Source organism: Adiantum capillus-veneris, chromosome 17 (genome assembly GCF_014529385.1).
Source record: "Adiantum capillus-veneris isolate H3 chromosome 17, ASM1452938v2, whole genome shotgun sequence".
In the NCBI taxonomy this organism is placed as follows: domain Eukaryota; kingdom Viridiplantae; phylum Streptophyta; class Polypodiopsida; order Polypodiales; family Pteridaceae; genus Adiantum; species Adiantum capillus-veneris.
Window position 1 is genome coordinate 75,247,081 of NC_140947.1, and position 13,075 is coordinate 75,260,155.

Here is a 13,075-nt window from a genome sequence, read left to right on the forward strand (position 1 = left end):
TCAACAACAAACATCTTGAACACATCTGTGTTGTTGTTGTCAGCCATGGTAAATGCTGCACCTGATGTGAAAACTGCCCGAAAATAGGAGAAACGGAGTGGGAACAACCTTTGCTATATAGAACAAACCGTAGAAGACTATAAGGCACCTGTTATGCAGAAAACGGCACTGACAAAAATTCTGCACAAAATGACAAAATAGCCTGTGTAGTACTGCCTGTAGTGGAAACTGAGGCCGAAATGAGCCCAAATCAAAATTCTGAGCAGAGCAAGCTCTATGAGCTTTCCCAAAATATTTGTCGACCTGCGAACGCTTGCCAAAGCTCACTGAAATCGAAGAAAGTGAGCAGGCGTGTGCTGGAGCAACTGGCGACTAAGCCCAGGAGGACGTGACCTGCTCTGATACCAATTGTTGGAATTAGGGTTGTAGAGAAACACATAGCTTGGAGAAGACGAAGGAAGCTCAAGGCACACAATAGAGAGTGTGTTACTTAGTGTGCAATGGAAAGATAGATAGCCCTAGAGTGATGGGAGTATATAAAATGCACGCGGAAAAAACCTCCTAAAGAGAGAAAAAATGCCCCGGCGGTCCTAGTGTGTTCACACACATCACTACCACATGTATATGGTAACAAGAAAGACATTGGAGCTGGTTAATATTTTTGCAATAGCATATGGTCCATTATGGATGGATTAGAGAGATTGTTAAGAGGGGCAATATTTTCAGACACTTGGGAGTACCTATGGGGGAGGGGATGCCCTTCAAACAAGCTTTCGATTGGTGTTAGGACATGCTTAAACAAAACATGAAAATATGGGAATTTATCTTGCTTCCATTTCATTGCTGGGCAAGACTCATCAACACCTTCTTGATACCGTACATTACCTTTCCCTCTCCATTCCTCCAACTTTCTTATAGGAACTGGAAGGCATTCCTATGGAGAAACAAAGAGATTAGAAGCTGGCCATGGCAATGGGGCAAGTGGGAGGCCATAGCCAAGCTAGGAAATCATTCACAGTTTGGCCCTATGTGCAAAATTGTTTCGGACTTTGCCCAAATCTGACCAGAGCTGGGCTTGTATGGTTAGGCAAATGGTGATGAATTCAAGTCTAAAATCTAGAGGGGGGAAGTGGTTAAATCTTGATATGAAAAACAGACTTTTGCCACCCAAAAGAGTGTAGTTAGAGCTAGGAAGTTTCACTAGTAAATTCATTGGAAAATGTTGCAAAGCTGCCTCCACACTCGTTCGGGATGAAGAGGCTAGATAATGGAAAAACATTGCTCTACACCGGTCTCCTTGGGGACCCATTTTACATGCAAAGGGTTGGAAAACCTTGGCCTCTTTGTGGAACCACAGGGAAAGAGAATGACAGTCTCTAGAACAATTGAAAGAGGTCAATAGTTTGTCCCTCCAAGAAGAGGTCCTTGTTGGTAGACTCATGGATCTCCTTTCCCACATCTTCCTCCCACCATGCTCCACAATAGTCAAGTGGAAGGCGTGGAAGTGGCTTGTGGGGAAGTCTTTTCTCTCTTTCTCAACAAAGAGCATTTATGAGAAGCTAGCTTTCTTTGAGCAGTGTGTTGGGCATCTCAACAACAAAACTTGGTCTAAAAAGTGGAGCAAGTCAAATGAATCCAGGTGTTGGAGAAAATATGGCACTCTGAATGCAAAGATGAGCAAATGGTTTTCCACTCGAAAATGATTTTTGGTTTGGGCCCGATTAGGGATAAGGCCAAAGTGAGGGGTTTGGGAAATGGAACCTCCATTGGATGCAACCAACAAACTGAGACCATATCCCACCTCATTTGGGGATGTCCTATGATCAAGCGCTTCACTGGAAGAGTGTGCAGATGGGTGTTTTTCCGGCTTGGCACCCCTATCTTCAAACGAGACCTAGCACTTGGCTCTAGGCGCTTGGACAATGAAGATTTGAGGACATAAATTTCTTTAGCTAGAGCTGTAGTCCTGAAAGCAATATAGGTTTCTAGGAATGAACAATTATTCTTGAAAAAGAATGGAGTGTTGCATGGCGAACCATTGCTGGAAACTTGTGGATGACTTGTGTCAAGCAAGAGGAAGCGGCTTGCTAAGAAGAAGAGGATAGGTCCTTGATGGAGATATAATGCAATAGTGGACATTTTTTAATAAGGATTAATGGTACATTTAGGGCCAGTGGTCTCTAATCCCACAGGGGGGCTTGCATCCATTGAATTGACTTTATTGTATATGTTGGATGCCCATGTGAAAAGGATATGCTAGTGTTTTCATGTATTATGTTGAGTTAATTTAAATCTAGGCCAATTAAGCATTTTAAAAAAAAGATTCAAAAAGGAATGTAAGTGTGTAAGATGCAAAATTTACATCCAAGTCTTCTACATCTTTTAAGCTATTGCAACTGATCTCCCACTCATCTATGCTTCAACACAACATCCCATCAAATGAATGGGCAAACTGAAAGAAGAAATCAAGATTGAGAACACCCTTACAACTTGTTGCTTGCAAGAGCCTCAAAAGTGGATAAATATTCAACATGCACAAGATATATGGTTACTAATAAAGAAATACAGTTTCTTTTTAGATATTGCCCAAATATTCTCCCCCCTCCCCCCAAAAACCACCTCGAGAGACTCCTCTGCAAACCTAAACGAGGCCTCTTGCCAGTGTGGCACCATTGCGAGCCCTCCTCGTCTTGCTTTCCCAAGCCCCCTCCTCCCTCACTTATTGAACCGGCCCATGCTCCGACCCTCTCTGCTGTGCCTCCCCGAAATCATTGGCTGCGTCGATGACATTGCTACAACACCCTCATCTCTGACACCAACCCTGCTTTAGCTAGCCTCCGTTAAGAGAGAGAGAGAGAGAGAGAGAGAGAGAGAGAGAGAGAGAGAGAGAGAGAGAGAGAGAGAGAGAGAGAAGAGAGAGAGAGAGAGAGAGAGAGAGAGAGAGAGAGAGAGAGAGATCTACCTCCCCTCTCCTGCAATTCTCGCTCGCATGGCCACCTGACACACTCATGCATAGCCGCTAGAAAACTCACTCAGCAGGGGGTGAGAGAGAGAGACAACTCTTGATGTTACTAGGGTTACCTCCCCTACTTTCATGTTGCCCCCGTGGTCCCACGTCAAAAACCCTTGCAGGTACTTCGGCCCCCAACAACTCTACAGGCATCATACTATCTGCAAGCTTATAACTCAAACATTGGGGGAGGTGGCAAGACGACATGTAGTCGGAAACTGCATGCATGAGCACGTAGGAGCAACAGAGAGTCGGTTCTCCACCTCATCTAGAATAGTGTAGAGAGTAGGAGAGAGAGAGTGTTGTGCTTCTAAAAGGACGTGGGAAGAGAGAAAAATGTGGAAGCAAAGAGCCAAAGACACACGTGCATATATATATATATATATAAGAGAGAGAGAGAGAGAGAGAGAGAGAGAGAGAGAGAGAGAGAGACCCTAGCATCTCCGAGCGATTCCTCTACTCCCAAATTTTTCAACATCGACACTACATACAAGAACTATGCTCATGAGAGGCGTTGTCAAGTCACTTTCACGGAAGTTGATGTAGTTTTTTTAATGGTTCAAGAACAACCAAAAAGTCTACATACTGGACCAACTCCTAAGGTATCGATACTCCAATGGTAGTTCAACAAACTTTGAAAATTTTATCGATGACTGATCAAAGCTTTTATGATGCTTGTGGGACATACAATTGTTGGCATGCAATCTTTTTAAGGACGCCCTTCTTACTAGTCAAGACATAGGAAACACCGAGCTTCATAATTTGATGAACAACCTCAATAGAGCACTTTATAATGTGGACCCAATAATGGTTGTTGAAGAAGATGTTCATTAGTACCACCAAATGATACAACACCCAAAAGTTGGTGCACTTATAGCTTGATCTTTTTAATACACCATGATCCATATAGAGTCTCCTGTTCAAATAATCAAAGGTGGTAGATCGCATGGGAAAAACCCCACAAAGTGTTAATGTCCATCGAAGTTCAAAACTCTTGATTACATTTAATCCATTTTTAATGATGAAGATGAAGGCAACCTACATGCAGGTTGGCAAATCCATGAACATTTCAATGGATAAGGAGACTAGTAATCTCTTGGATCCATTTGATCCTTGTCATTGACTACATCACTCTTCAATTGCACGTGTAAACACCATCAAACTCACTCTTACGATAAGAATGTCTGAAGCATGGCCTTAGATTGTTTTGACATAAGTTAATATGCTATTCCTAACCATCTATAGAAGGCACTTCAACAACAAAGAAGGGTGCATCATGCGCATTAATGCTAACTCTGTGTGTGTGTGTGTGAGAGAGAGAGAGAGAGAGAGAGAGAGAGAGAGAAGCTTTAGAGAGTAACTATCGAGGGACAAAGACAACTAGTTGCCCTACAATCTTTCACAAGATGGAACACCTTTTAAAGCTTTTTTTTAAGGCCAAAGAGAGAAGCAAAAACAATTTAGGAAGTCCAAAGAGGGCAAATACAAACCCCACATGTCCAAAGCACTAGCGAAAATTTCTTGAAATGTGAGATGCGACAACTCTTACCTTCATGAAATTCAATTTCATAATTTGCACGAAGGAGAGCCAAGAATCCTCAACCTCTAAGGTTAAGGAGGATTGACCTTAGAGGCGTACATGAATCGTATATTAGAGGCGTTTCGCAGGAGAGGGGGTCACCCCTTGTAAGCGCAATTGTGGAAGGTTTCGTGCAGATTGGCAGAGGTCAACTCTGCCCAGTTTCATAACTACGCTCAAATGGGTGGAGTTTTACCAATTGAGGAGTCGAGGACGCCCACACATAAGCGTGCAAAAGCCAAGGTTGAAGAGGCGAGGTTACACAGATAATCCAACAAGGGTTGTCAAAAAACGAGGAGCGAAGATTGGCATAGATGAGCAATTAGCTTAGTTGAAAGAAATGTGTGGGAAACCGCTCTAATAAGAGATGCAATTAATCACTATGAAAATTGAGATAGATATCCAGGGTGAGCCAAGGGGGGGCACACAATGAACATACACACACACACAAACACACGAATCACAGCTGTGTTTTGTGGGCAATGCATGTGATGTGGTTGAGTTTCTGGGACAGCTGGAGTCTTGTGCGGCCCTTCCCCCTCCCCCCCCCTCATTCAATTTTGTTGGGTGGCAAAAGTGTCCTACGTTTCTTTCTGCTTTTGGGAATTGAACTCTACAAGCCGCGCGCTATTATCTCCTCTTTCTTCGTCAACCTCCTCTCTCTAGAGCCCCATGTGGAGGCTCCAAATTTGAATCTCAGTATCTCTCTCTAGGCCTAGCTTGGCTTCCTAACTGTCTATCGAGCCTCTCACTCCCCGAAGCTTTTGATGAACTTTGAACCTCTCTCTCCAACCCAAAGCTTCTCTCTCTGGAGCCCACCATTACGCACATTGACATTCTGTTGTGAATCTGTGCACGCTGTGCTTGTGCGCGAGCGCCTTCTCCCTCTCTCTCTCTCACCATAGCTCAAGGTGCCACAGTGCCACTGTGTATGCGCGTGCCTTTCTCTCTCTACCCGCATTCGCTAACGAATTTACCCACATCGACATCTGTGGGCGCTCGCCTTCTCTCTCTACCCACCACAATCGTTAACCTGATGACTGACAGCGGCTTCTGCCCGTCCCCTTCAAGAGAGCCTTTGTAGGTGTGAGGAAGGCAGCAGCAGCTGCAAATACGTTCAACCACCACCTGCACGCGCTCTCTTGCAGCTTTCAATCTCTCTCTCTTTTCGACAACGCTCTAGGTATGGTAGGTGGCCACGACTCTCCCTCTCTCTGCTGCCTCCTCCTTTCTCCTATCGTAGCGTCAACCCAGCTGTTGATCGCCAAGCTTGAATGCAAGCAGCGGTCGGGGGACCTGTCCATGGTGGTGGCCCGAGAGCCTGCGATTAATGAGCTTCCATGTGCCCTCGCTTCTACCATTTCCTTCTTCTAGAGAAGAAGCAGACAACGCCGGCTAGATCTGTTTCTTACGTGCCTCTTCCTACGTGCTTCCTGAACTCCCTGGCGCCATCGCTTACGTTTCCCCCTGCGAAGCTTCTGGAGCTGCCAAGCCTCGTTATTGTTCAGCAGCAGTAGCAGCATTCCCGCCTGGGTTCGTCTTCGTCCCCTTTACTCTTCTGACCTAAAGCATGAGCTCCCTTGCGCGATCGTTCTTGCATGGCAGCCTTTCGCGCAGGAAAGGGAGCGAAGAATGGCCTGCATTGCCTTCAGACGCTTTGCCTTCGCGATTAGCAGAACAATGCACGCCTGCACGAAGGTGGTATTTGCACTCTGTGAGATCTGTGGCTAGCGAGATCCCCAAACGCAGCAGCCTTCATACCACTCGAATCAACCATACAAGCCAAGATTTAAGTGTGGAAGCAAAGATTAGCAAGAAACGGGGTGCCGCACAGTTGCAGGAGCTAGATAGGAGGAATGTGGTAGATGAGCGTGCCCATTTGGTGCTCCCAGGCATCCCCAGGAAAGATGACGACAATGCACAGCTGGTTGCCCTCCTCATGGATAGAAAGACTTGGTTGCGAGATGTTGCTGTTGTTGCTGTCTTAGCAGCAGCGATCTTGGCTGCTGTTGCAGAGAAAGAGGCCGAACTGCAATTTCAAAGTTTGCCTCCACCAAGGAAAGATGCGGTAGATATGGGAGCTGCTGGAAGAGTGGGAAAAGAAGTTGTACATCAAGTACCGATTGATTCCATTCGGCGAGGAAGGCTTGTGGAAAATGGATTTGTGTACAGGCAGACTTTTGTTGTTCGATCATACGAAGTGGGATTTGATCGAGCGGCTTCTATTGGAACATTGGCCAATCTTTTTCAGGTACATAACCCTCTCGGGACAATCGTCCTCAACTGCTTTCTGTAAGTATTGCTGACTCTTTTATTGCATGACATATTTGTTTCTTTGCAGGAGACGGCTCTAAACCATGTAGGAATGTCTGATTTTGTGGGCGATGGAATGGGAACTACTCATGCCATGATGAGACATCGCCTAATTTGGGTGGTGACAAAGATGCATATTCAAGTTGTCAACTTTCCTGTTTGGTCAGTCTTATGCCACTGCATTTGCGATGATGGAAGCAAAGTGTCTGTGTTCTGACATGTTGCTTTGCTACTCATTTGATGCAGGGGGGATGTTGTTGAGATAGATTCATGGGTCAGTGCGTCTGGGAAAAACGGAATGCGCAGAGACTTTCTGGTTCGAGATTATTTGAGCGGTCATGTTCGTGCCAGAGCAACCAGGTAACTTGTTGACTCTGAATTTTCCATTTGATCTCAATACTTTTTTGATGGTAGCTAGACTCGTATATGCTCTCTTGGAACTTATGGAAACATTGCACATGCAGAAACCGGGCAACAGTACATATTTGGAACTTGGCAGGTTTTAACTCTGGCACAATAAATGTCTTGGGAGAAGGCACGAGAGCATTTTTTTAGAGGATAAGACCATAACGATGACGCGAAAGAGAGTGTTATTAAGATTGCTAGCTCACTAAGTGTACACCTTGCACACGCGTATGTTTCCATGTAATCTTCCATCGATACTTGTTTCCACCTCTGACTAGTATATTGCACATATATTAAGCCTCATCGCAGGAAGAATGTTCTCCATGTACATCAAACTTGGTAAATATGGCATCATCTGCAGACTGTTTACAGCACAACTTCTCGGATGATGTCAATGATGACCGAATGCATTCGTTAAGGTCATAACAGTGTGTATGCCTCTCTGGACTTTTACACCTAGTTTAGTTGGAAGAAGATTTCTGCCCTTTTTGACAGTTTCAAAACAACATGGTGAAGGCAAAACACAGTAAAGAACTACAGCAATATAGCATGATAACTTATGGATGCTGTTAAGTTGCTGCTGGGAGCTTCTGCAAATTGCCATATTAGTTACATATAATTTTTTGAAATGCACTTTCCCTTAGATTTCTCAGATGCTTCAAGGTAGAGAACTGAATTACTTTTGTCCTGCAACTCATTCAGTGAGCAAGAATGCTTGCTCAAATTGATAGTGTGGAATTATTACATTGTTTTTGATTTTTAATTCTCAATGTCTGAATATGAAATTGCTAATCCTTACCTGTCAAGCTTGTGACTGTTTTTGTCCTTGATGGATGGTGCAGTCATTGGGCAATGATGAATCAAGATACCAGAAAGCTCTCGAAGATGCCTGATGATGTGCGGGGTGAAATATCTCCTCATTTTTTGGAAAGGAGTGTTATGACAGATGAAACCTGTTCAAGAATACAGCGATTGGATGATTCTGCACCATATATGAAAACTGGCCTTGTGGTACGCTTTCCGCTAATTCCCTTGATGTCCTGTTTACTGCATATTCTCTTGTGCAGTTTATTTTTTAAAGATTTTCCTGATTACAAGTTTCTGGATTTTAAACAGCCTCGGTTGCATGACATGGATATGAACCAGCATGTGAATCATGTCAAGTATATCAGCTGGGTTTTGGAGGTATGCAACATAGCTACAAACCCACAGCATTTTCAAGAAAGTCTTGTGTTTTCTAAAATTACCGATTTGCCTATTTGTTCACAGAGTGTGCCACAATCACTCTTGGTAGCATATGAGCTTATGGGCATGACCTTGGAGTACCGCAAGGAGTGCAGCCATTCTGATGTTGTCTGCTCTCTAACCTCGCCAGATTCGCCGCTTTCACCGTGTCTCGATGATGAAGAAGCTAAGTTACAATTGCCATTTACACAAAAACCTGCAGCTTATGATGTGTCTATGCCTCCCAGCATAAAAAACCCTCGAATCACCTCCCCTGGCCCAATTCACTACACACATCTGCTTCGCTTGCAAGCAGATTCTACAGAAATCCTGCGCGGACGGACGATGTGGAGGCTCAAGAAGCGCTATTCATGATTATGTTTGCTTCTTGAAAGCTGGTCATTTCTCGAAGAAGCCTCCAAGAGGGTCGACATACATATATAGGAACAGCCAACCTCTTATCAATTCCATACAGGTTTCTTTGAAAAATGCGGTCTTATGCAGCATAGCTGCAAGCACCGCATCACCTCTTGGAGATACGCAGGCCACTAGCGCATCTATCTAAAGGAGGCAATATTTGCAGATTAAAGGCTGGATTAGGGCCACAGAAGACATTATTGGCTGGCTTCTGTACATTTATGGAAGGTCTTCTGTGGTTGCAGCCATGTTCAACAAGAAGAAAGAGAGTGAAGGATGGATGCAATATAAGAAGTCAGCCACAGCACAGCTCCCACATCTTTTTTGGTTGTAGAGAGCGACTATTTGTATCATTCATTGTGTAATGAAACTCATACCATTCTTTAATGTTTCTAATTTGCTCTCATCTCTGGGAGTAGTCATACCTGTTTAGAGCACTTGATTGGTTGTGGAAGGTTTGGAGAGCGTCTGCAGACCTGCTGAATGGGCGCTTTTTGAACTACGGAGAGTGTCTGCGACAGCAGGTCTCTCTCTCTCTCTCTCACACACACACACACACACACACAGACACAGGCATCCGGGAGAGGCGGGACTCGTGAGAGCATCTCTCTCTCTCTCTCTCGGACAATATACTCTGGGAGATGATAATCTTTAAAGACCCCCTGGAATATGCTTGCGGGGCGGGCATAGTTTTTATGGTTTGGTCGGCCGATGCAGAAGCTGCAGAATTGCTTTTCAGTAGCTCTCTCTCTCTCTCTCCGTCGGGGCTAGATTTTTAAGGTCTCTTGGGATAGTTTCCTACGACGTTAAAATTCTCTTCTTCTCCCCCCCCCCCCCCGCCCCCCCAACCCCAAAAACAATTCTCAAATAGAAAAAAAAGCTCTTCTCAAATTTCAATAACTCGTAATCTTGTTGAGTAGTTGCTGTGCATGGTTCTCTATTACTTCGCTAAAATATCTGTCTCATGCATGGTCACACGTGCACTAGTTATTTGTCTTATATGCAACTTTGTAACTATGCCAATTTTGACATAGTTGCATTAGTAACATCTTATTGATAACTACCTTGTCTGATTACAACATTAGTAGAAACAAGGTCTGCAGCCACGAAGACCTTTTGTTTTGTCAGTGGCTTGTGAAATTATGGTTAGGGTATACTCTTGAAAGCATAGTTCACTCTTTATATTACTTGTGTTTCAAAAATTATTTTGAGTGGAATCAACTTCCACTTAAACATTGACTTTCAAAAAATGAAAATTATCCAAGTGTAAGTATCTGTTTGCATTTCTTTGCTTGGCTCTCTTTGCTCTTGGAGCTTATGGTCGCTTCCATAGGTCTCTCTCTCTCTCTCTCTCTCTCTCTCTCTCTCCAAGAGGGAAGAGAGAAGGGGTAAAAGCTATGTACAAAATAAGTGAAAGGGTGGGGAAGGGGGGAATAAGAAGCTTGTCAAGAGCTTGTTGGGTTGACATGAATATACCACGCTTAATTTACATGATCAAAGCATTGTTGCAAGACACTTTACATGATTTCATAGGAGAAAGAATTAGTTCCTCACTTATCATTACTCTTTTTTCTAGCATACATAATAGCATAATAATGAAGATGGAGAAGATGGAAAGCTTAAGTTTTGAAGCATGGCTCTTGGTTGGATTTGCACTCCATAGCAAAGAGTGTTGGTGTAGGCTCTCAACCTCTCTATTTTCTTGGAGAAGGAGAGGGAGCTCTTGCACTTAGCACTTCACACAATGAGAGTGTGTATGAGTGTGTGGGAGAGTATACCCCCTAAGCAAGCCCCTAGCTTCCTTGGCCAACCCCCCTTTGTAGCTCATGCTTGAAGCTCATTGGACCCCTCCAGGCCTAGCCAATCACAAGCAAGAGGTAAATCTAGTAACAAAGGTAGCCTTGGGACAAGTGTCTCCCTTGCCCCTTTGAGAGAGAGGACTTGATAAATGTAAAAACAATTAATTAAATCTTCTCATTTATCATTGGACCCCTTGGGTGGCCAACCAATAGGCTTCAAGCACACCATGAGGGCAACATGAGGAGGAACTTGACAAGTGTCCTTTTTTCTTTCTTTGTACCAATCATGCCTTGTGTGAGTGTGCGTGTATGCTCTCTTATCCCCCCTCTTGTAGGGCTTGTCTCCTCCTTGTAGGGATTAGCTTTGACTTTTGCGCCACCTCAAGCCTCTCAACCTGGAGGGTGAACTTGTTTAGCGGTAGCAACATAACCATTATACTTAATTAACTTGGCATGAATAATACTTTTGCAAGAGAGAGAATTGACTACAATTGAGGAACGGATTTATGTGGAGCCGACGGTCCCCCCTTCAGTAGGTTTTTGTATTATAGATTCTCCCATCAAGAGAGACATGGTACAATACAATCTTTGTGTTCCTTGTGACGTAGGTGATGCAATAAAGATGAAAAGCTTCATACATTTAAATCATAACATAAACTTTGTAAAAGCATTAACCATCCTCCCGGCTTCAGTCCCAAGGCTTCAAACACCTTGAAGGTGGCGAGATCCAGCGGGGAATAAGGGCAGGGAAGAGGAAGAAGAAGTAACATACCAGAAAGAGAGAGTTTCTCACTTATCATCACTCTTCTTGCATAGCATATCTTAATAGCATAATAATGATGATGAAGAAGATGACAAGCTTAAGCATTGGAGTGTAATGGAATTAGCCTTTTAACTTGAGTTGGAGCGGAAAGTGAATAACATATTAAGCATTTCCTTGAGCATTTCTTTGTGTGTAGATGTAGAATGAGAAAGAGAGTGCTTGGATGGAGAGAGCAACAATAACACATTACTTCATTAACATGGCCTGAACAATACTTGTAAAAGAGAGTGAAAGTTTAGAGAAATTGACACCAATAGAGGACCATATTAGTTGGATCCGGTCCCCCCTCCAATAGGTATTTGTATTATAGATTCTTTCAGGACGGAAGACTTGTTCACAATACAACTTATTGTGTTCATTGAGACCTTCTTGATGAGGTGAAGAGGACAAGCTTCACTCACCAAGCATTAGCATAACAACAACAATAAACATGATTAGCATGAACTTGAAAAACGCCCAGCCTCAATCCCAAGACCTCAAACACCATGAAAGGTGAGGAGAGTTGAGAGGGAGTGAGGAAGAATAGAGAAGTAGAAGTAGCTCTACGAGAACGCAATACCCCTTGCACATAATCACACATAGCTCTTGTATCATAGCTTAGCATAGTGATAATGGAGATTAGAGAGATTGATAAGCAAGCATAAGCATTCTCTCGTGTGGATTTGCATCCATAGTCAAGAGCTTGTTGTAGTAGGCACTCAACTTCTCAAGCTTGGAGAAGGAGATGGAGTTCTTGCTTCACAAGAGTGTGTGAAGAGAATAATGAGAGAGGGAGAGTGCACGTGGGAGGCTCAAATTAGAGAGAGAGAGAGAGGTAGCTTGGTCGACCCCCTTTGCTAGGCTTCCCTTGAAGCTCATTGGGCCATGTAGCCCTCTAGCCAATGAGAGCTTGGCTCCCTTCAGGGCAAGGCGTGTAGCCTCTTGACAAGTGTCCTTCTTTACCTCTTGTGAGGTTAAGCTAGCACCCCCCTTGCTTAAGCATAGCCGTTGCTTGCTTGAGCAGTGTGCCTCTACACCTGACATGTGGCCCCTTTCCTCTCATGAGAGTATGGGTCCTTGGTGAGGTGCACACACACTACCTACCTCCCTCCTTTGTAGGGCTCAGCCCCTCCTTTGTAGCTAGTTCTTTGAACTTGGTAAGCAGGCAGCCCCCCTGCTTAGGCACATCCCCTACTTAAGCAAGCTTCCCCCTTGCCTGCTTGGACATTAATTAACTAAAGTTAAAAATTAAAGACTATGTCTTAAGGATTTTAACACTTACCTTTGGAGGCTTTGATAAAGCCAACCCCAAGGTCTTTTAGAGCTTCATTAAGTGCACCTTGCTCTTTTTTAAGATGCCTCCATTATAGACCCTTAATGAGATGCAGTCATCTCTCCCCTTGGTCCCATGGTGAGGTGAGCTTAAAGCACTTATGACACCTAGCTCTTTGGTAGACTATCTCCCTTTTGGGCTCTAGTTAGAGATAACATTATCTCTCATTTAGGCCTATGGTTGAGATATGTCT

At 43.9% G+C, this 13,075-nt stretch overlaps 1 protein-coding gene across 1 annotated transcript; it reads left to right on the forward strand.

The window, feature by feature from the left end:
• Positions 1-5,550: 5,550 nt before the first annotated feature.
• LOC147437496 (oleoyl-acyl carrier protein thioesterase 2, chloroplastic-like) lies at positions 5,551-9,370 on the forward strand. The gene is made up of 6 exons (XM_086487016.1): positions 5,551-6,840; positions 6,931-7,064; positions 7,149-7,262; positions 8,150-8,318; positions 8,424-8,492; positions 8,577-9,370. The coding sequence occupies exons 1-6, from the start codon at positions 6,160-6,162 to the stop codon at positions 8,904-8,906; spliced, it is 1,497 nt and encodes a 498-aa protein (XP_086343142.1). The 5' UTR covers positions 5,551-6,159; the 3' UTR covers positions 8,907-9,370.
• The last annotated feature ends 3,705 nt before the right edge of the window (positions 9,371-13,075 follow it).

Bases quoted from the DNA above. Each gene is read 5' to 3' on its own strand.
- LOC147437496 (XM_086487016.1), top strand. From the start codon at position 6,160: ATGAGCTCCCTTGCGCGATCGTTCTTGCATGGCAGCCTTTCGCGCAGG. The intron at 7,263-8,149 runs GTAACTTGTTGA...TGGATGGTGCAG, and splicing joins GTTCGTGCCAGAGCAACCAG to TCATTGGGCAATGATGAATC. The intron at 8,319-8,423 runs GTACGCTTTCCG...GATTTTAAACAG, and splicing joins ATATGAAAACTGGCCTTGTG to CCTCGGTTGCATGACATGGA.